We start from the raw sequence: 22,477 nt of genomic DNA, 5'->3' as shown, positions 1-22,477 counted from the left end.
GTTTAAAAATTTTTTCAAAACCTTTTTTTTTATATTAATATGTTTATTTTTGCTATCAAATATTATATTATATATATCTTTTTTTAAAAAAAAGGGAGGAATATATTATACAAAATTTCGGAAAGAATTAGTCTATTGAAGCCTCCTTTGTCATTGGTGTGGTGAGTTATTATTTTCTTCTTCTTATATTAAATATAATATATATGTGTGTATATATATAAACATATATATTTTTTATATGTGTTTATATTTTTGGCTTAGACTCATCTTTTTGATCTAAGTTTATTTGCATGTGCATTTTTGTTTTATGTTTAAACTTTTTTATTATCAAAAGGCACAATACAATGCAACTTGGAGGCTTCATACAACAAAGTTCAGTTTTCTAATCAGCATTGCAATAACATTATATCTGCTTCATTCACTGAATCCCATTTTTCTGTCCCCCCCCCCCCTCAACCCCCTCCCCACCTTATATCAGTATTTGTCCACAATTGTTAAAAGAAAGTCATAACACATTAACAATATAACACAACTTTTGCTTTGGCAAATATACAATTGTTAATCAACCATTGTTATACCGTGATGTAAAGTGATCAGCTTATCACACTAATGTAATTCAAAACCTCTTACTCCTCTATCCCCTTCCCTACACCCTCCTCCCACTCTTCCCTATTAACCCCCCCCCCCCTTGACTAACTCAAATTAATATATCCCAATATTGTAGTGATGTATGGTTCTTTTATAAAGTATTAATGACCAAACTTCGGCCTCTCTGTGTCATTTTTTCCAGGTAGCTACCCCATGTTTTAAGAAACCTTATTTTCCTTTTGTATTGTCCTTTAACTTCTTTCGCCTCCCACACTAACAACTGATGCACCCTGTTACGCCAATGCCAGTAAGGTGGTGAACTGGCTACAGTCCAATATTGCATAATACATTTTTTCGCCACCAGACATAACTTTCGATATAATAATGTTTTGTCAGCATTGAGTCTTAAAGGTTCATCCTTCAAATCTAATATCAACTGTCGTGGATTCATGGCTATTCTCCTACCCAAAACATGTGACAGGTAAGTAACTATTTGTCTCCAATATCTCTGTAGTACTACACACCCCCATATCGCATGGTATAAAGTATTGTCATGTCTATTACATTTCAAACAGAGCGCTGTCTCTATACCCCCTGATTTATATAATTGTACCTGAGTAAAATAAGCCCTGTAAATTATTCGATACGCGCATTCCCTGTAATCTGCGCCCCCAATTATTCTTGGTATATTTTTTATCTGCGCAGTAATATCCCATGATTCCAAATTACAACTCATATCTTTTTCCCATCTCTGTCTAATCGTGGTTGTCTCCTTCAATGGAGCCAGCTCCCACAACTTCCGATGTATCTGGGATATAGATGGGGCGTTTTCAGATATCTCATCAAAGAATTTTTTGATTTTGTTGCCCAGATTACTCTGCAATGCTGTTTTATCTAATGTTTGTACATAATGTTTAAGTTGACAGTGCGCGTATACATCACCCCAGACCTGCTCCCTCTGAGCCAATAGCTGTGACAGTGGCAGTATGTCCCCTCTCTCTCCCAGTACATCAGCTATACAAGTAACACCTGCCTGTGCCCACCTATCAAATGTTTTATTTTCCAGCCCGGGCACGAAAGACGGATTTCCCCTAATGTTTAAATACTCAGTTACTCTTGAATCTCCCCCCAATAGTTCCCCTAAGAATCTCCACGCTGCTCTAAGTGATAATATCAGAACATTTTGTCTAAGTCTATACGGTATCTCCTTTTTCTGTAAATGTGCTAATGTTATCCCATGATATGGACTATATAACGCTTCCTCCATCTCTAGAGGTGTGTGTTCCTGGGTTTGGTATAGCCAATCTCGTGTTTGGCGCAGGAGGCATGCCATATTATAAAACTTTATATTAGGTATTCCCAGGCCCCCTTGCCTCCATCCCCCCAACATATGTTTCAACTGCATCTTAGCCCGTTTTTTTTGCCCAGCAGAATCTAGATATCAATCGATATAAGCGCTTAATATCTTTTTGCAATAACACTATGGGCAGTACCTGTAATGTGTATAGCCATCTTGGCAATATCACCATTTTGATAAGACTAATCCTCCCCATCAAAGATAGTGTTAAACTGCCCCATGAATCCAACTGTTGAGTTGTCTGTTCCAACATGTTTGTAACATTTAAAGTATAAAGCTCCTTCAATTTAGCCGGTAGTTGAATCCCTAAATATGTAAAAGACTTGCTCGTACGTTTCAAAGGAAATCCTTCCGGCCAATAGGCCCGAATGTCTAAGTTTATCCCAAGAGCTTCAGATTTGTCTATGTTTAATTTAAAGCCCGAGTAATCTCCATATTCTTGAATTAACTCTAGTAGATTGTACAGGGTCTCCTTCGGTTTTGTAATAACCATCATTAGGTCATCCGCAAACGCGGCAAGCTTAAATTCCTGATTTTTAAGTTGTACCCCAGGAATCGCCGCACAATCATATATGTCTCTAATTAAGGGGTCCAACTGCAGTGCAAAAAGTAGAGGTGAGAGCGGACACCCCTGTCTAGTACCTCTACTAATCTGGATCTCCTCCGATATATTCCCATTCACCATCACCTGTGCTCTAGGTTGGTGATACAATGCCCTGATCGCCTGTACAAATCCACCCTGAAATCCATATCTTTCCAGCACAGAATACAGGAAGGGCCACTCCACTCTATCAAATGCTTTCTCAGCATCGAAGCTTATCATTAATGCTTGTGCCTGGGTGTGGCCCAAACCTTCTAATGCTGCCAGAATACTCCTCAAATTTTTGGAAACTGATCTACCTTGTACAAACCCCACCTGAGCTGTGTGGATAAGATGAGGTAGCACTCGCCCCAGTCTATTTGCTAGAATTTTTGCAAATAATTTTGCTTCCTGGTTAATTAATGAAATAGGTCTATAGGAGGTTACCAGTTTTTCATCTCTTTTAGGCTTAGGAAACACAACTATCCTAGCCAAATTTAATTGGTCTGGCATCCTACCATTCTCCATCCATTCATTAAACACCTTGACCAGTGTTGGGACCACCGAGTCACCCATCAATTTATAAAATTCTGCTTTATACCCATCCGGGCCCGGGGCCTTGCCCATTTTACTTTGTGTTATTACCCATGTCACCTCATCAGCATTAATCTTTGCATTTAATTGAGTACTATCCCCATCTTGTAGTTTAGGGGTCTGAACCCCATCTAAAAATAGCTCTCCCGGAAGTCCTTCTTGTTCCGACGCCTTATAAAGGCTTTGGTAATATGTCTGGAACGCTGATCTAATCTCTTTATTAGTATGGAGATAATTCCCCTCTTTATTTTTAATAGCTGTTACATTTTTAGATGAATATTTGATGCTATAAGTCTAGCTAGAAATTTGCCTCCTTTATTTCCATGCTTATATAGCTGAAAGCGATAATAGGCTTGAGATTTCAATTCTCTATCATGTATCAGGGAGTTCAAAGTTGTTTGTAGTTCTATCACCTCTTGTCTAATCTTACTACATGGGGTTAGACCATATTGTCTATTCAACTTAATTAGTCTCTTTTCTAGCCGCACAATTTCCCTATCACGGGCACGTTTATATTGTGACACATAACTTATTATCTCCCCTCTCAATACTGCTTTCGCGGCTTCCCAAAAGCTGGTGGAACTGTCTACCGTACCCTCGTTAAAGTGCTTATATTCAGTCCATTTAGCCCGTAAATATTCCCCAAATCGTGGGTCTTTAAACAAGTAGATTGGAAACGTCCAACTATTTAATTTCTCTTCCTCCCCTCCTCCTTTCCAGCACATTCTAATCACTGAATGATCCGATATAATACAAGGTTCTATATGTGCCTCAGTAATATCTGTTAATAAAGTGTGGGAAGCTAGCAAATAGTCAATTCTGGCTGAGGTGCCATGTGCTCTAGATTGATGGGTATATTCTTTGTCTAGTGGATGCAGTGTCCTCCATATATCTATGAGCCCGAGTGTTGTGCATAGATCCGGCAGACCTCTGGTACTAATCCGCCTTAAATCAGCCGGGGGATGTGATCTGTCCATTATAGGGTCCCAAGTCATATTAAAATCACCTCCCAGCAATAAGGGCAATGGTTCCAGTTGAGTGATCTGCCTAAGCAATCTTTTATAAAATTTTAAATCCAATGTATTAGGAGCGTAAATACTACCCAAGATTATTTTTTGTCTATTTATTGTGGCAATGCAGAGTACAAACCGGCCTTCCACATCTTTAATCGTTTTATGCACTTGGACAGCTATACCTTTTCTAAAAAGTATCGCCACCCCCCCTTTCCGGCCCAAGGCCCCCGTTGCCACACAGTCCGCAACCCACCACTTAGCCAATTTGGTGTGCTCAGCATCTGACAAGTGCGTTTCTTGTAACAGCGCTATATCTGTTCCAAGACGTTTAAGCTGTCGCAGAATCTTGGAGCGCTTAATAGGGGAGTGTATACCTCCTACATTCCATGAGACTACCTTAATTGTTTACCCTCCAAAGTCTCGCCAATCTGTATCAGATTCATCTTCTCTTTTTGAGAGAGGCCAGCCCAGCCTCCAGCCTCCCTCTCGTAAATTTCGGTCCTCTACAAGTTGTAATAATTTCACTTTTAATACAAATTGAGTTAGTCCCCCCCCCCTCCCCTTTCCCAACCCAATGTTCTCCCTCTTCCCGTTCCCTTCCAGTTCCCCCTCTCTACCCCTTCTGTTCCCTAAGGAAATGGATCACTTCCGACACCCCTTCTCCTCTCTTAATAATAATCTTCTATATGATTACTCATCTCTTGACGTTTCAACATTACAGTTTTGCATTCCTCATCTAACCATATAGGTCTATATATCAATCGTGCTATCACATCCATTCTATCACATATTTCTTTACCGCATTTAAACATTCTTATCAATTAAATTGTCTATCTTTTCTCTTCAGTATGTCCCATATCAGTTGCTATCTGGGAGATTATCTCCCCTTCTTTATACGATACCTGAAGCATTGATAAACAGTTCACTTTTACTTCTGTCTATGTTTACCAGGTTGACGAGTTATAATGCCTTCTTCAATTATTAAGGTTTACTAAAATAGTCCAGTTTCCAACGACATTTATCAGCAACTGTCTCAGTCTCTATGATCTTCTCCTTGACTATTTGATATAGCCTCATCTTTTAATTTACTCTTCCCGCTGAGTTTCCCCAGTGGGACATATCTTTAGGGTCTATATGCAGACTTTTTATGATTTCTTGGTGCGTCTTTTATCCGTAATCAGTCCCCCTACAAATTATTCTCAATCTCAGATTTTATTGCATCGCATCATATCACCGCATTATTGTCCATTTTCCATCTGTTGTACAAAAAGTTTTGCTGTTTCCACTGAGTCAAATATTTTTATTCCCGAGTGATGATTAATTCTCAATTTCGCCGGGTATAGCAGCGCAAATTTAGCTTTCCGGTTGACGAGTTCAGAACAGATTGGCGAAAACTTTTTCCTTTGCGCTGCCACTGCTGCTGAGTAATCTTGAAAACATAATACTTTGCGATTTCCACTGTGCAGTTCTTTCCCATTCCTTAAGGCCTGCAAAATCGCGTTTTTATGGGCAAAGTTTAAAATTTTGCAAATGACTACACGTGGTCTACCTTCTGCCGTCTGCTTTGGGCCTAGGCGGTGAGCTCGTTCAATTTTCAGCGGGCCCAAAGATTCCGGTAGTTCAAGTTCCTCTGCCAGCCATGTTTCCAAGTATCTGCTTAAGTCTCGATCTCCTTGTCCCTCCGCCAGACCCACCATACGAAGATTATTTCGTCTTGACCTGTTTTCTAAGTCCTCAAGCTTTTCTTCATAAGAGGCAAGTGTTTTTTTCAGCTGGTTTACTTCTGACTCTAAAGTACCAACGCGATCTTCAGTATCACTGGCTCGCTGTTGGTAAGTCACCATTTCTAGCTGAATTTGATTTACACTGTTATGCAGCGATTCTAACTTAGTGTCTAGTGAGCTGAGTTTTTTCTCCAAAATAGCTTCCAAAGCTTGCATGACTTCGCCCACTATCTCGGCGGCCCATGCGGATCCAACCGCTGAAGTTCCCGGGCTCGCCGGCGCCGCCATTTTGTCCTCAGCCTGCCGGTTTTTATCTTTCTCTTTTCTGGTTGATTTGGTCGCCATTAGCTTCTGAATCGATAATAAGTAAATCCTCTAACGTTTCCCAAAGCTTCCTCTTGCCGATAACAATCAAACAAACGCTTTTAGATTGAGTTTTTCAACTCGATTCTTGAGGAGAAGGCAGGAGCAATTCGACTAGCGTCCGCTCCTGTGCATAGCGTCACGTGATCGCGTTTTTGTTTTAAATAAAACTTTTAAACAAATAAAAAAAAAATTTTCATTTGGAAAACTTTTTCATGTGGAATATCTTTAAACAAATATAATCCACATTTGCCTTATCTTTTTGTTAATGAATGGGTATTAGTCTGAAACACATAATATTCTATTTTATGTATGTATCTAGATCTGTTATCTATCTTTATTGATATTTTGGTTCCTATTTACGTGTTTTTATTTATATAAATTGTTGTTTATTGTCATATGTTTAATGCAGACCCCTGACGCAGGTGCGGCAGCACCGAAACACAGCCCTTGTCGGGTCTCTCTTCAATCAAAGTTTACCATTAAAGGATTATTTTAATGAAAAAACTGTGTTCCCTCCTGTTTTTAAAGGCCCTTTGTGCACATATAAACAGGCATCATTGAAAATATTACACCAGTATAGAAGAAAAATAACTTGTTTTTTTTGTTTTAAGTATAAATAATTTCTGTAAGCTGTTACAGCTCCAGTATACCCAAAATGACACAAACCAAATTAGCATACAAACTAGGAATTAGGAGAACAATGTTGCCAAATCTGAAAAACAATGTTATCAAAATCTCAGAACCTAACAAACAGATCTCTATTCAGACACTTGGCCTTGCAGTCACACATGCAGAACAGAGATAGCCCCTCTTCAAATTCTTCAAAAATTAATCTGAAATCCAAAGAAGTTAGACTCTGCATGCAGCATGATATCAGAAAAACAGACAGAAACACATTGCTACACATTGCAAAATAAGATAGCAGACGTAAATTCTCAAAGTGGACATATTCAAAACATTAAAATGAAAATAAAATGATTTTTTCTACCTTTGTTGTCTGGTGACATTGTTTTTCTGATCATGCTGGTCCGAGTCTCTGATTCTGCTGCTCTCTATCTGTCCTCTTAACTCCATTTCCTACATCCATAAGTAAAAGCTGGGTCCTCTCCAGACTTGACTGGAGGAGGTATAAAGTGGATCCAGCTTCTGCCTATTTTCTCCATCCATGTGCAGTTTTTCTCCTCTCTTCCTTTTCCCTCGTCTCATCTCCTTTCTCTCTCTTCCCTCCCCTCCATCCATATGAATCTCCTTCCTCTCTCTTCCCTTTCCTCCATCCATGTCCAGCATTTTTCTCTCCCTCCTCCATCCATGTCCAGCATTTCTCCTGTCTCCCTTCCATTCATATTCATCTCACTTCCTCTCTCTTCCCTCCCCTCCATGTCCAGCATTTCTCCTCTCTCCCCTCCCCTCCATCCATGTGCATCTACTTCCTCTGTCTTCTTTCCCCTCCATCCATGTCCAGCATTTCTTCTCTCTCCCTTCCCCTCCATCTGTGTGCATCTCCCGCTGTCTTTCCTTCCCCCATCCCTGTTAGATTGTAAGCTCTTTGAGCAGGGACTGTCTTTCTTCTATGTTTGTGCAGTGCTGCGTATGCCTTGTAGCGCTATAGAAATGCTAAATAGTAGTAAATAGTAGTAGTAATCTCCTTCCTTTCTCTTCCCTCCCCTCCATTCATGTCCAGAATTTCTTCTCTCTCCCCTCCATCCATGTGCATCTCCTCCTCTGTCTTCCCTCCCCTCCATCTATGACCAGCATTTCTCCTGTCACCCCTCCCCCCATCCATGTGCATCTACTTCCTCTGTCTTCTTTCCCCTCCATCCATGTCCAGCATTTCTTCTCTCTCCCTTCCCCTCCATCTGTGTGCATCTCCCGCTGTCTTTCCTTCCCCCATCTCTGTCCAACATTTCTCCTCTCTTCTCTGTCCTCCACTCCATCCATGTCCAGCATGTCTCCTCTCTCCCCTCCCCTCTATGTGTATCTCCTTCCTGTCTTCCCTGCCCTCCATCCATGTCCAGAATTTCTCCTGCCCTCCCCTCCATCCATATCCAGCAACTCTCCTCTCTCCCCTGCCCTCCATCCATCAATATCCAGCAACTCTCCTCTCTCCCCTGCCCTCCCTTCCATCTACTCATGTCTAGCAACTCTCCTCTCCCCTGCCCTCCCCTCCATTCATCTATATCCAGCAACTCTCCTCTCTCCCCTGCAATTCTCCTCTCTCCCCTGCCTTCCCCTCCATGTCCAGTGATTTCTCCTCTCTCCCTGGACCCTGCCCCTCTCCATGTCCAGTGATTTCTCCTCTCTCCCCAGCCCTCTCCTCCCATCCATGTCCAGCAATTCTCCTTTGCCCCTATCATCCCCTCCCATCCATGTCCAGCGATTCTCCTCTACCCTCCCCTCCCATCCCATGTCCAGCAATTTCTCCTCTCTCCCCTGCCCTCCCCTCCCCTCCCAGCCCATCCATATCCAGCAATTCTCCTCTGCCCTCCCCTCCCGCTCCCATCCATGTCCAGTGATTCTCCTTTGCCCTCTATCCTCCCCTCCCATCCATGTCCAGTGACTCGCCACAACCCTCACCTGCCCCCCTTTTCAGCCCCCGAGTTCCGGTTCCAACCACAGCCCCACCTGCCCACCACCCTCTTCTCCCCCAACATCCCCCTATATCTTCCATCTACTACTACTACATATCATTTCTATAGCGCTACTAGACGTACGCAGCGCTGTACACTTGAACATGAAGAGACAGTCCCTGCTCGAGAGCTTACAATCAAATTAGGACAGACAAACAGGACAAACAAAAGATAAGGGAATATTAAAGTGAGGATGATAAAATAAGGGTTCTGAACAAGTGAATAAGGGTTAGGAGTTAAAAGCAGCATCAGAAAGGTGGGCTTTTAGCTTAGATTTGAAGACGGCCAGAGATGGAGCTTGACGTACCAGCTCAGGAAGTCTATTCCAGGCATATGGTGCAGCAAGATAAAAGGAACGGAGTCTGGAGTTAGCAGTGGAGGAGAAGGGTGCAGATAAGAGAGATTTACCCAGTGAACGGGGCGGACTCTGCGTGTGAAATGATGGCACTTACAGCTGATACAGCAACACTTGCTAGCGCCTAAGTGAAAACCAGCTAGACGTAACAAATGACTGCTTCTTGGAGCAACTGATCCAGGAACTGACAAGCTGGTCGCGGTATCTCAAAAAAGATATAGAGGCATATTTTCAAAGCACTTTGGGAGGCTAAGTTCCATAGGTTTCTATGGAACTTTGGGAGGCTAAGTGCTTTGAAAATATGCCTCATAGTGGAATTAGAAAAGTTTGAAAGAAGAGCTATCAGAATGATAAAGGGAATGGAACTCCTCTCATCTGACGAAAGGCTAAATAGGTTAGGGCTCTTCAGCTTGGAAATGAGATGGCTGAGGGGGGATATGATTGAGATCTACAAAATCCTGAGTGGTGCAGAACGAGTAGAAGTGAATCAATTTTTTTACTCTTTCAAAAAGTACAAAGACTAGGGACACTCAATGAAGATACATGGAAATACTTTTAAAACAAATAGGATGAAATATTTTTTCACTCAACAAATAGTTAAGTTCTGAAATTCACTGTTGGAAGATGTGGTAACAGCAGTTAGCGTATCTGGGTTTAAAAAAAGTTTGGGCAACTTCCTGGAGGAAAAGTTCATAATCTGCTATTGAGATAGACATAGCAAAGCCACTGCTTGCCCTGGGATTGGTAGCCTGGAATGTTGCTACTCTTTGGAATTCTGGAATCTTGCTAATATTTGGGTTTCTGCCAGATCCTTAGGACCTGGATTGGCCACTGTTGGAAACAGGATACTGGGCTAAATGGACCATTGGTCTGACCCAGTATTGCTATTCTTAGTTCTTACTCTGCAAATACTTGGAACAGGAACAAATCAAGATCAGGTATACATATGAAATACCACATACCATATGTAATGAATTTATCTTTTTATTTTTGGATTTGGATTTGCTCACACCATCTTGTTGGGCAGACTGCATTGGACCCTACAGGTCTTTATCTGTTGTCATCTACTATGTTACTATCAGGCTTATTTTCGAAAGAGGACACCCATCTTTCGACACAAATCAGAAGATGGGCGTCCTTCTCCCAGGGTCGCCCAAATCGGCATAATCAAAAGCCAATTTTGGGCGTCCCCAACTGCTTTCTGTCGCAGGGACGACCAAAGTTTTCAGGGGCATGTCAGAGGCGTAGCAAAGGCGGGACTTGGGCGTGCCTAACACATGGGCGTCCTCAATCCATAATCGAAAAAAGAAGGGCGTCCCTGATGAGCACTTGGACGACTTTACTTTTTTTTGTTACGACCAAGCCATTAAAAGGTGCCTGAACTGACGGGGATGACCTCCCCTTACTCCCCCAATGGTCACTAACCCCTCCCACTCTCTTAAAAATTCTTTAAAAATATTTTTTGCCAGCCTCAAATGTCATACTCAGGTCCATCGCAGCAGTATGCAAGTCCCTGGAGCAGTTTTAGTGGGTGCAGTGCACTTCAGGCAGGTGGACCCAGGCCCATCCCCCCCTACCTGTTACACTTGTGCTGGTAAATGTGAGCCCTCCAAAACCCACCAGAAACCCACTGTACCCACATCTAGGTGCCCCCTTCACCCATAAGGGCTATGGTAGTGGTGTACAGTTATGGGTAGTGGGTTTTGGGGGTGCTCAGCACACATGGTAAGGGAGCTATGCACTTGGGAGCAATTTCTGAAGTCCACTGCATTGCCCCCTAGGGTGCCCGGTTGGTGTCCTGGCATGTCAGGGGGACCAGTGCACTACGAATGCTGGCTCCTCCCACGAGCAAAGGGCTTGCATTTGGTAGTTTCTGAGATGGGCGTCCTCAGTTTCCATTAACGCCGAAAATCAGAAATGACCAAGACTAAGGACGACCATCTCTAAGGTCGACCTAAATTTCCTGATTTTGGGCATCCCCAACCGTATTATCGAAACAAAAGATGGACGTCCATCTTGTTTCAATAATACGGGTTTCCCCGCCCCTTCATGGGGATGTCCTGCGAGGACGTCCTTAGAAAAACTTGGGCGTCCCTTTCAATTATGCCCTTCCACGTTACCCACTTAACTTATATAGCGTGTATTTGCAAGCGAAGTTACATATCTACCGCACTCAGGGCACGCACACTTATGCTAACTCTATGGTTAACGTAAGTGCAAGTGCCTAAATGTTAGGTACATCTATACCAGGTTAAGGTAGTATTCTATAATGGAACCTAGGCCCCTTCTTTCCTTTGTAGGACCAGCTCCTACCACGTGCCCAGTTATAGAATTACCCTTTTACCCTGGGATTCTATATATGGCACCTTCATTTCTGCATGGAATGAAGCGTATTCTATAACAATGTGAATAATCTAATTGCTTAACTAGTTAATCAGCGCTATTAATTGGATGTTAACAAGCAATTATCAGTACTAATTGGCATTAATTAATATTTACATGCACATCTCGCTAAGCGTATTCTGTAACTTGGTGCACCTAAATTCTAAGTTTCATGGTTGAAAAGGAGACCTGGCAATGGGTGAGGCATGGGCGTTTCTAAAATCTATGCGTGTTGTCATAGAATACACCTGCTCTGCACCTAATTTAAGTGTCGGGATCTAATCCAAGTGAAAAACGGCATAAATAGCCGTGACTACATTTGCATACTTGGAGAGGCGCTCAACATTATTCTATATACTGCGTGGAAATTTAAGCCAATTCTATAAAATGTAGGTGTACTTTACAGAATACGCCTCGGCGTATTTTTTTCCATGTAGAATTTTCAAGCGCCATACATAGGATCTAGACCTTTATCTTTAGTGCAAAATAATGGGGGGAGGAGCATCTGAGAATATTAAGGCAGGAATTCTTTATTCGGATTGACTGGCATTCAACATTCTGTTTATTTCAGAAATCCAAACCTCACCTCAGAGGTCACCAAGATACTCATAGTGATGGTTCCAAAATACTTATTCAATTAAAATAACAAATTAGCTTTCATTTCTACTTCTAATCCCCAAAAGAAGGTATAGTAAAGACCTCCTGTGTACAGAATGCTGATTTACACTGGAGGTATTGTTAATGAACTGCATTTGATCATTCATAGGCAGATTGTAATCTTGTATCACTGGGTTTAAGCTTCTTCAATCTTTCTTTCCTTTACCCTCCTCCCCTTCTCAACCCCTACTTCCCCATGCCAACTTGTATTCTTCTGCCCTGTCCCTACAATCACTTCTTTTCTTTTCTTTTCTTTTCTTTTCTTTTCTTTTCTTTTCTTTTCTCTTATTTTGCTTTCCCTGCTTTTCCTTTGGTCTGATTGATTTATGTGAATGGAATTCTGTTCTTTCCTGTCAAAATTTGTAGGTTCTTGTTTCTCAATAAACTTTGTATTTTTTAGAATGTAAACCATTTTGATCAGCAAGTTAGTAAAGGCAGTATATCAAGTGTGAATAAACTATAATTTATAAGATTGTGAATCGCTTCAGAGAAAATGTTATTCTTTTTGATTAGTGGATTATAAATGTTGTAAGTAAACAAATAAATGTCCTAGTATTATGGACTTCAACTTTCCCCACCAGTACATTAGCCACCAAGAAATGCTTCATCCTCACCCACCCCAGTCATTAACTGCCTCTGAGCTGGGCATTGCTTAAGTCCGTGCAGAGAGCAAATGAGAAGAGAAAGGCCTTAAATTGGCAAGCTGTTAACAAACGAGGCACGCACAACCCAGAGATTATTATGATTAGCACAAACTAACATAATCAAGAGGTCTTTTTCCAAAGGCGCACTAGCGTTTTCAGCATGCGCTAAATGCTAGAGATGCCCAATGCTAAAAACGCTAGCGCACCTTTGTAAAAGGACCCCCAAGTAAAAGCTAAAACCCCTCTGAGATTATTCTTTGGATGAGGTGGAGGTTGAACTGTTTGTGTGTGGGGGAGGGGGTTGGCATGGAGGGGTCTTGTTTTGTTTCTGCAATGAATTATTGGGTTGCTAGAGGTAATATGCATTTGTTTGGTCATTAATGCCCTATTTAGCTAAAGCACTCAGCCACCAAGACTGCAAAATACTCAACTGACCTTGGAATCCCAGGTGAATTATTTGAGTAGCAAATTTTTTCTTAAATTGCATCAGTTACGAACGATTAGGCCTTAATTTTTTCGGAACATTATCAAATACTGGTTCAGGCTGTAGTAATCTCGCAAATTGACTATTGTAACTGTATGTAAGTATACTTCAGAGACTGCACAATAGATTACAATTATCACAGAATACTGCACTGAAGCTGATATTTGGCCAAGGAAAGTTTGATCATGCAACTCAATTACTGAGGGATTTACACTGGCTGCCAATTCGTGCTCGTATTGAGTTTAAGATGGCTTGCGTGAGTGTTTAAAATTTTACATGGATGCTGTCCCTCTTCATATATATCCAGCTTCTAACTATTCCTGTTGCTTGGGCTTCTTCTCATTTTAGATCAGCATTTAAATTGGGCTTTCCTGCTATCAGACGTGTTCATTACAAAAATTTTCATGATAGCTCTTTTAACTATCAATCAAGTAAAATTTGGAATCTATTACCACTTCAAATTCAGAAATTAACCAATTACTTGATGCTTCAAAAAGCTCTAAAAACTTACTTTTTTAGAAAATATTTTGGTTCTGATCCGTAAGATTTCTGCTGATTTTGATTTCTGTAACCCACTTTGATTCCTTGCTAATAAAAGTGGGATATAAATGCTGAGAATAGAACAGAATAGAATACCAACTTGGAATATACTAGTTAAAATATAAAATCCTTTGGATTGAAATTGCTCCTGTTGATAACCTTCACCATGCTTGTTGACCCTAATTTCCATATAGCCACATGTACTAAAATGGCAACCACAATCATCTGATCCTGTTGCTGTCAACGGTTATTTATTATAACCACCTTACCTTCTAAACGGTGAATGCAGGTGTGTTGATTGTCACCCAGGAAGAATCCAACCTTACACCGACACTCGTAGCTTCCCATCGTGTCAATACATATATGCTGGCATCCACCATTGTTAAAAAGACATTCGTTCACATCTGAAAGATAGAAAACTAGGCTCACTCACAATACACCGCTATGTTTTCACTCAAGCACAAAACAGGGAACCCCAACTTCAAAAGAATATGTTTACCATGAGCACAACCAGAAGAAAGAAGAAATACACCTCACAGATCACCAAGAAGACAAAGCTGGAGTAGAGACAGCCAAGAAGACTAGGATGCTTCAGGAATCACACAAACTGAATTTATTCCTTCATAGACTGTAGATTGTTAGTGTTAGTGTTTACATATATGTAATAACTTTTCTTTTAACTTAAAAAAAAGCAGAGTAATTTATAAGCAGCTAGTACTTATGATTACTGCCGGGAGCATCAACAGCATGAACTCTTTGACAATAGAAAGTTTCTCCATAAAATAGGGTTAGACTACACAACAGTCAGATCTTTGGCTCCTTAACTTCTGATTACATTGTATACAGAGCCCCTGATGAAGGCACATGACAAAAAAAGGCCGTGTTGGGTCTATGAGTGAATAAATTCAATTTGTGTGATTCCTGCAGGATCCTAGTCTACTTGCCCGGCTCCTTTGTCTTTCAAACAGTGCACCCCCTGACTTAGTAACTCACTAAATCCACATGACAGCAGAAGCACATGTTGTTTTGATCATCTGCTTGCTTGCTTGCTTTCTTTTTCTTTCTTTCTTTCTTTCTTTCTTTCTTTCTTTCTTTCTTTCTTTCTTTCTTTCTTTCTTTCTTTCTTTCTTAGGATTTAGTTAATGTCTTTTTGAAGAAATTCACTCAAGACAGTATACAGCAAGATAATAAACCTACCCTTGTATTTTACTGGAGTCTTGAAAACAATTCTCAACGAATAGCTGGATACATAATTAGGTCTAAAATGATGGTGCATATTGGATTTCTGGTCATAATGCAGATAATAGCATATTGTATCTACTCCAAGGATCAGTCCAATTGCCTTTATGTAACTGGTACAACTCGTTACAGGCCCTTATGATTTCTATGATTTTTATGTATACTGTTAGGGCCTCTTTTACCAAACCACGCTAGTGATTCCCAAGCAGCAATGTTGACGCAGCCCATTCAAAGTGAATGGGCTTTGTTGGCATTGCTACACTGTAAATCACTAGCATGGTTTAGTAAAAGGGGCCCATAGTAGAGAAGTAAGAATTAGATTATTAATTTCAGATAGCCTCATAATTGTATAATATACTACCAGCTGCTTCAAACTTGTATTGAAAGGGATGAGATGGCATCTGGAAACAGCTGATCCAATTTGTCTGATGGTCAGATTGTTTTTTCTTGGTACAGTTTTCCTCTTTAGAAGGCATATGCCAGCAATCAGAGTTTCTTTCAAGTCCCAAATATTTAAAAAAAGAAACAATTTTTAAAGAAAATGATGAGTTGCTATTCAAAGTGATTTAACTGACCAGAAACAGCTCCTGAGCAGTTAAATTGCCTGTTCAAGGCTAACTGGTCATTTTCAGCAGCACTTAAACCAGTTAGTGCCACTGAAAATGATCAGCTTAAAGCAAAACTGGCTATTTTGGGGGCATTCCAGGGGCACAGTGGGGACTTGGCCGGTTAAGTGCCGATATTCAGCATTTAACTGGCTATGGTCACCACATAAATAGGACCACATAAGAGTCAGTCCTATCTTTATGCTGTACCCCATAGCCTGAATATCACACATAGAGGGGCATTTTCGATATGACGTCTAAGTCCAACTTTGGACATTTTGCTAAAAACGTCCAAAATTCAAGAGGGGAATATAGACATTTTCAAAGCAGAAAAACATCTATTTCTTTTTTTTTTTTAAACAGCTACCTTCTAGATGTTTTTGTACTCTGTGTGTTTAACTTTTTGGTCCATTTTCAAAAAAAAAATGCCCAAGTGAAAAACGCACAAAATGAAGCCATTGGGATGTAGGAGGAGCCAGCATTATTAGTAGACTGGTCAAACAGACATCCCAGAAGAGCAATGGGGCACCCTAGGGAGCACTGCAGTAGACTTCAAATAAATGCTCCCAGGTACACATCTCACCGTTTCTCCCTTATCTTGTCTGCTGAGCCCTCCCAAAACCCACTACCCCCAACTGTACACCACTACAATAGCCCTTATGGGTGAAGGGGGCATCTATATGTGGGTACAGTGGGTTTCTGGTGAGCTTTGGAGGGCTCACAGTTTCCACCACAAGTGTAACAGGTAGGGAGAGGTATGGGCCTACATCCACCTGTCTACAGTGCACTGCACCCACAACTAGACTACTCCAGGGACCTGCATGATGTTCTAATGGACCCGAGTATAACATCTAAAGCTGGAAAAGAGGCTGGTAAGTAATGTTTTTAATCACATTTTGGGGGGTGGGGGGATGGAGGGGGCTAGTGACCACTGGGGGAATAAGGGGAAGTCATCTGTGATTCCCTCCACTGGTCATCTGGTCATTTAGGGCACCTTTTTGTGTCTTATTCGTTATAAAAACAGGTCTAGCTCAAAATGTCTTAGTTTTAGTCCTGGACGGTTTGGTTTTGTTCCATAATGGCTGAAAAACTTCCAAGTGTTAGGAATGCCCAGACCCACCCTTAACACGTCCCTGACACACCCCCTTGTGATTTGAACGCACTTTTGATGGACTTCAAAGAAAAACATCTAAAAATTGGTTTTGAAAATACCAATTTGGATGTTTTTGTGAAAAAAAACATCCAAATGCAATTTATGCCACTTTTTGGACATTTTTCTCTTTTGAAAATTAGCCCCATAACCAGCTATGGTGTAGCTGGCTCCAGAAACCCAGAAATTTAATGCCGGAGCTCAGACATGCCCAGCATTGAATTTCGAGCATAAAGCCACCGGCAGTCAGCAAATCTCTGAGTGCTGCCGGCTGAATATCAACCTTGAAAACGTTAGCAATAATACATTTGTTTCGCACTTATATCTACATGGGAACCATCCTAAGAATCACTTGGGAGGCAATGACTTCAAATGGGTTAGTTTTGTGAATAGCATGACAGTAATGAAACTCACTCCTAAACCACATATGTGAAGTATGATCTTGGTCTGTCAGATTTACTGCTGGCACTGGTTATAGCACTCACATCATGCTGAAGAGAGCTTCCTTCTGGAGTTCCTAAGATGTAATATGTATAGACAACCTATCTAGGTGTGCTTGAACATTCCTTTGAATCAAGCCTGTGGTACCTAAAACAATGGGAAATATTTCTGTATCTTTCTGTCACACGTTCTTATTTATTTATTTATTTATTTATTTATTTATTTATTTATCTATTTGTTTATTTATTTTATTTATTGGGATTTATTAACCAACATTATGAAGAGATTCTCCCAGGACGGTGTACAGCAGGTACAGTTTAACATAAAACTTACAATTTTGTTAACAACATAACAATAAAACAAATGACCAAATATAGGCATAAATACATTCAATCAATGAGGTAAACTTGGAAACAGCAAATGGAGGTCCTGGCAGCCAGTGGTGTGCTGGAGCCGGCTCGCACGGGCTTGCAAGAGCCGGTTGTTAAATTCTTTACAGACTTGCGAGCCAGTTGTTCCTGAGGGAAAGCCGGCTCTCCTTCCTCCCTCCATCCTACAGGGTCCGGTCCCTCCCCTCCCTTGTCCAGCGAATTCTTTGGGGCAGGCAGTCTTGCCTGCCCACTGCCGGCACTGACCCTCCCCCGCTGCGGCATCGCTCTTTAAAAATGGCCGCCGAGACTTCCAGCGTTGGCCTCGCAAGACTTCTGCTGAAGTCTTGGAGGCCGCCCTTGTAAGTCTCGGCGGCCATTTTGAAGAGCGATCCGGCAGCGAGGGAGAGTCAGCGCCGGCAGCGGGCAGGAAAGACTGGGGATCTTTCCTGCCTGCCCCGAAACATCCGCTGGACAACCTCGGTGGCTGGAGGGGAGGCAGGGGAGAGAAGGGAGTCGCTGAACATGGGTGGCTGGAGGGGGGCAGGGGACAGAAGGGAGTCGCTGGACATGGGTGGCTGGAGGAGGGGGCAGGGGAGAGAAGGGAGTCACTGGGCATGGGTGGCTGGAGGAGGGGGCAGAGGAGAGAAGGGAGTCGCTGGGCATGGGTGGCTGGAGGAGGAGGGGCAGGGGAGAGAAGGGAGTCGCTGGGCATGGGTGGCTGGAGGAGGGGGGGCAGGGGAGAGAAGGGAGTCGCTGGGCATGGATGGCTGGAGGAGGGGGCAGGGGAGAGAGGAGAGTCACTGGGCATGGGTGGCTGGAGGGAGGCAAGGGAGAGAGGAGAGTCGCTGGGCATGGGTGGCTGGAGGGGTGACAGGGGAGAGAGGAGGGTCGCTGGACATGGGTGGGTGGATGGATGGGAGGGCAGGGGAGAGGAGGGTCACAGGACATGGGTGGATGGAGGGGAGGGCAGGGGAAAAAGAAGAAATGCTGGACATGGATGGAGGGGAGGGAAGAGTGAGGAAGGAGATGAGATGAGGGAAAAGGAAGAGAGGAGAAAAACTGCACATGGATGAAGAAAATAGGGAGAAGTTGGATCCACTGGACAGTCAAGTCTGCGGAGGACCAGAAATGAAGAAGAAAGGAGGAAAGGAAAGAAATAAATGGAAAGGAAGCCCTGGAAACGAAGTTAAGAGGACAGATAGCAGCAGAATCGGTTACTGGACCAGCATGACCAGAAAAACAAAGTCACCAGACAACAAAGGTAGAAAAAAATCATTTTATTTTCATTATAGTGTTTGGAATATGTTCACTTTGAGAATCAGGTGCTCGACATTAAAAGTTTATATTTATTATTTATGGCATTTTATTCCACATTAAACATGAATTAGATTGGAACCTGGGATCATTTAATTTTTTTCCCTGGAGTAATGCACTGTCGTCGTCCCCCCCCCCAGGCTCTCTCCTCGGCTATAGCCATCTCTGCAATTTGGGGGGGGCGCAGAGGGGGACCGGGGAGAGAGCCTGTTGTTAAACATTTACCAGCACACTACTGCCGGCAGCCATTTTGAGACTAGAGCTGGCATGGCCAGAAATGACTGAGAATCGCTTCAGCTACAAATAGCCACTAGACAACCAGTGGTATGGTAGTCCTAGAGAGGAGGGTCTACAGGTGTAGGAGTTCCTTCGGATAAGGGGGGAGGGAGGGAATGTGGGCTATTCCTGTACTAGTAAACAGGGCCCATTTCTGAGAGAAATGAAACGGGCGCTAGCAAGGTTTTCCTCGGAATGTGTATGTTTGAGAGAGAGTGTGTGATAGTGACTGTGTGAGAGAGAGAGAGAGTGAATGTGTGTGTGTGTGTGTGACAGAGAGTGAGTGAGTCTGGGCGCGAGTGTGTGAGAGTGTGTGTGTGTGAGAGACACTGTGTTTCACACAGATACACTGTGAGAGAGAGAGAGAGAGAGAGAGACAGTGAGTGTGTGTGTGTGTGTGTGTGTGTGTGTGTGTGTGTGTGTGTGTGTGTGTGTGTGTATGTGTGTGTGTGTGTGTGTGTGTGTGTGTGTGTGTGTGACAGAGATACCTTCCTCTCCCTCTGTGGTGTCAGCAGCCCCTGCTGTGGTGTGAAGAGCAAATATGGTTTGCAGGGTAGTTGGGAAAGCAAAAGTGAAATGTGGTCAGCTTGTAAATCCCAGCATGGTAAAAGCGCAAGTTTTGAACCTGGTGACTCTGCAGCTGTTGATGCCTGTGCAAGGGGCTACTTTGGCATTCATCTTCCTTATGCAGCTGTTAGAGAGGGTGAAGTTGCATCGTTTTTGTGCTGTACTGTGTAGATCAGGTGTTGTAGCGTCAAGGCTCTTTGGATCAGTAAAGCCCTGCAGCCTCGGTTAGCATCCTGGTGTAGCCACTTTGATATTGCTTTACACAGTATTTCGTGCAGTGGCTGTGCTGTGGCAGCACTCCCAGCAGTTTTCCGTTCCGTTTGTATGCGGCGAGGGGGGGAGGGGACCGTGACAGCTGGGTGCCTGGCAGTTGAGAAGCGATCCGTCCATCGCGTTTCCTGGAGTGCTCCGCCCTCGCCGTCATGACGTTGTGACACGAGGGCGGACCAGCTCCATGGATCGCGTTGCCTGCTTTCCTGGATGGCTCGGGCCTCATGTCAGTGCTCCGCCATCGTCAATCGCGTTTGCTCGTTTGCTGGAGTGCTCCAGCCTCATCGATCGCGTTTCCTGGTTTGCTGGAGTGCTCCGCCCTCGTCATCATCACGTTGTGACGCGAGGGCGGGGCACACAGTAATGGGCAAAAAGTGGTCTCGACGCCTCAACTTCCGGTTGGAGGCTTCATTTAGAACGTTGGAGTTGCGAATTATATCCGGAAGGGGCGTGGCCGACGGCGGGTCTATGAGTGACAGTGAGTGGTGCTTGAGTGAGAGTGAGTGTTGCTGACAGCCTAGCCTTCAGTGTTTCCCTCCCACAGAGTGAGCTTCAGAATGTTGCAGGTGAGAATTATTTATATAGATCAGTGGCGTAGCCAGACCTGACATTTTGGATGGGCCCAGAGCTAATATGGGTGGGCACTATGTATATAGGTATGAGTCATGTTTCATGGGATAGTCTAAATAATGCCTTAGCATGCACTTGATGACAAAATTATCTGCCCAACAGATGGCCTGCATCAACATAAACCACATACATACTTTTATGGAACACAGAAATTTTTTAAATAAATTAAAAAATGTCAGTCCTGCACTATCCCACAATTCTAGGCAGGTTACAACTGTTATATACATAAATTTCACGAGAAGAAACCTCTCCCAAAAGTGCCAGCCAAAACACACACCACCCAACCAATTGCACACCCAAAGCATCACAGTATATGCCACTTTGAGTCTGTAAATGGACAGAAAAGCAACAGGTAAGTGTACGCATACCTGTGTAATTGGTAGCTTTAAATGTGCTATTGGCTAAATAGTGTATGCTCTAGCTGGCACCCCTAGGAAAGGTCTCTTCTCATGTGATTTAAATTGGTCTCTTCTACCCTCTGATTAATAGTGTATAGAACATACATAAAATTTTGCATATTAATTACTAGACAAGCAACACTTAAACTCGACAAGACATAAGTCTACTATAATGGCAAACATCTAAACACACATCACAGTATCCTGTAAAAATAATTACAGCAATGGCACACATCCTTCAAACTTTGCTTTATAAGAAATTAAATTGAATTAAAATGAAACTCTTCTTTCATTGGGGCATATGGAATCACATCTTCACTTCATCTCTTTTGTACAAATGGATTGTTCAGTTTTGAACATGTTTCAGGGACAAGTGGTTTTCATAAGTCAAAATAATAAAAATACTTTCTTTCATGCAGATCTCTCATTTGTTTAAACATAACTACATGGGCTATAAGCCCCTAATGCAGTCCATTGGTTTTCTTATATTTTGTCCTCGTGATGACTTATACTGTGCTAAAACTGGAAATACAGTGAGACAGAATAATAGAGTTGTTCCTCCTTGGTTAATTTGAGGCAAGAAGCTAAGAAATTATTTACTCTGGTCTTACAACAAGGACATCCCATCAAGCTATGCATCATCATTTGGAAAACATAAGTGTCATTCAGCTCCAACTGTTTTACTGCTGCTTTCCCTTAGCCATCATTATTCCTGGGACTCATCTATATACAAACACAGAGCTCGGAGACAAAGATTAACCCCCCCCCCCCAAAAAAAAAAATATATATATATATATATATATATGCCTTTCACAACCAAACAGACTTTACAGAACTGGAAAATGTTGGCACACACCCAGACTGATCCTTGACTTCTGTATGATGGTAGCTCTGCCCCATCACCCAATATTTCTCTCTTAAATAGCAGCAATAAACAATATTAAGTGCACCTTTATAATATACCACCGCACCCCACAAAATAAAAGGAGCAAGTTCCCACAAACCATCCCCCTCCCTTGACCCAGACACAGGAAAAAAAAATACTTTAAATGCTCCCATGTATCAACCCAATTCATATCCCTTAGTGCATATCTTGGTTGTTACTTACATAAAAATGCCATAAAATAAGTAAATAAATAGATTGATAGAAACTCTGAATGTCAAGCACCTGATTCTCATAATGTCTGCTTTAGTGGCCCTTCACCAGGAGGAAAATATCTCCACACAAATACATCACGTGCTAGGGTGTCCCCACAAGCAGCCTCTCCAAATGACACACTGATGATCACAACTCTACCCACGAAA

General features: G+C 42.4%; 1 protein-coding gene across 1 annotated transcript in view; it reads right to left on the bottom strand.

The window, feature by feature from the left end:
- Positions 1 to 22,477, bottom strand: part of SCUBE2 (signal peptide, CUB domain and EGF like domain containing 2) — a 283,319-nt gene that overhangs the window by 236,553 nt on the left and 24,289 nt on the right. The window contains exon 4 of the mRNA XM_030201013.1: positions 14,181 to 14,315. Coding sequence (XP_030056873.1) covers positions 14,181 to 14,315 — 135 coding nt within the window. The remainder of the gene's footprint in view (positions 1 to 14,180; positions 14,316 to 22,477) is intronic.

Source organism: Microcaecilia unicolor, chromosome 4 (genome assembly GCF_901765095.1).
Source record: "Microcaecilia unicolor chromosome 4, aMicUni1.1, whole genome shotgun sequence".
NCBI classification, from domain to species: Eukaryota; Metazoa; Chordata; class Amphibia; order Gymnophiona; family Siphonopidae; genus Microcaecilia; species Microcaecilia unicolor.
Note: the sequence above shows the minus strand (reverse complement) of the source record. Positions and strands in the feature narration are given on the sequence as shown.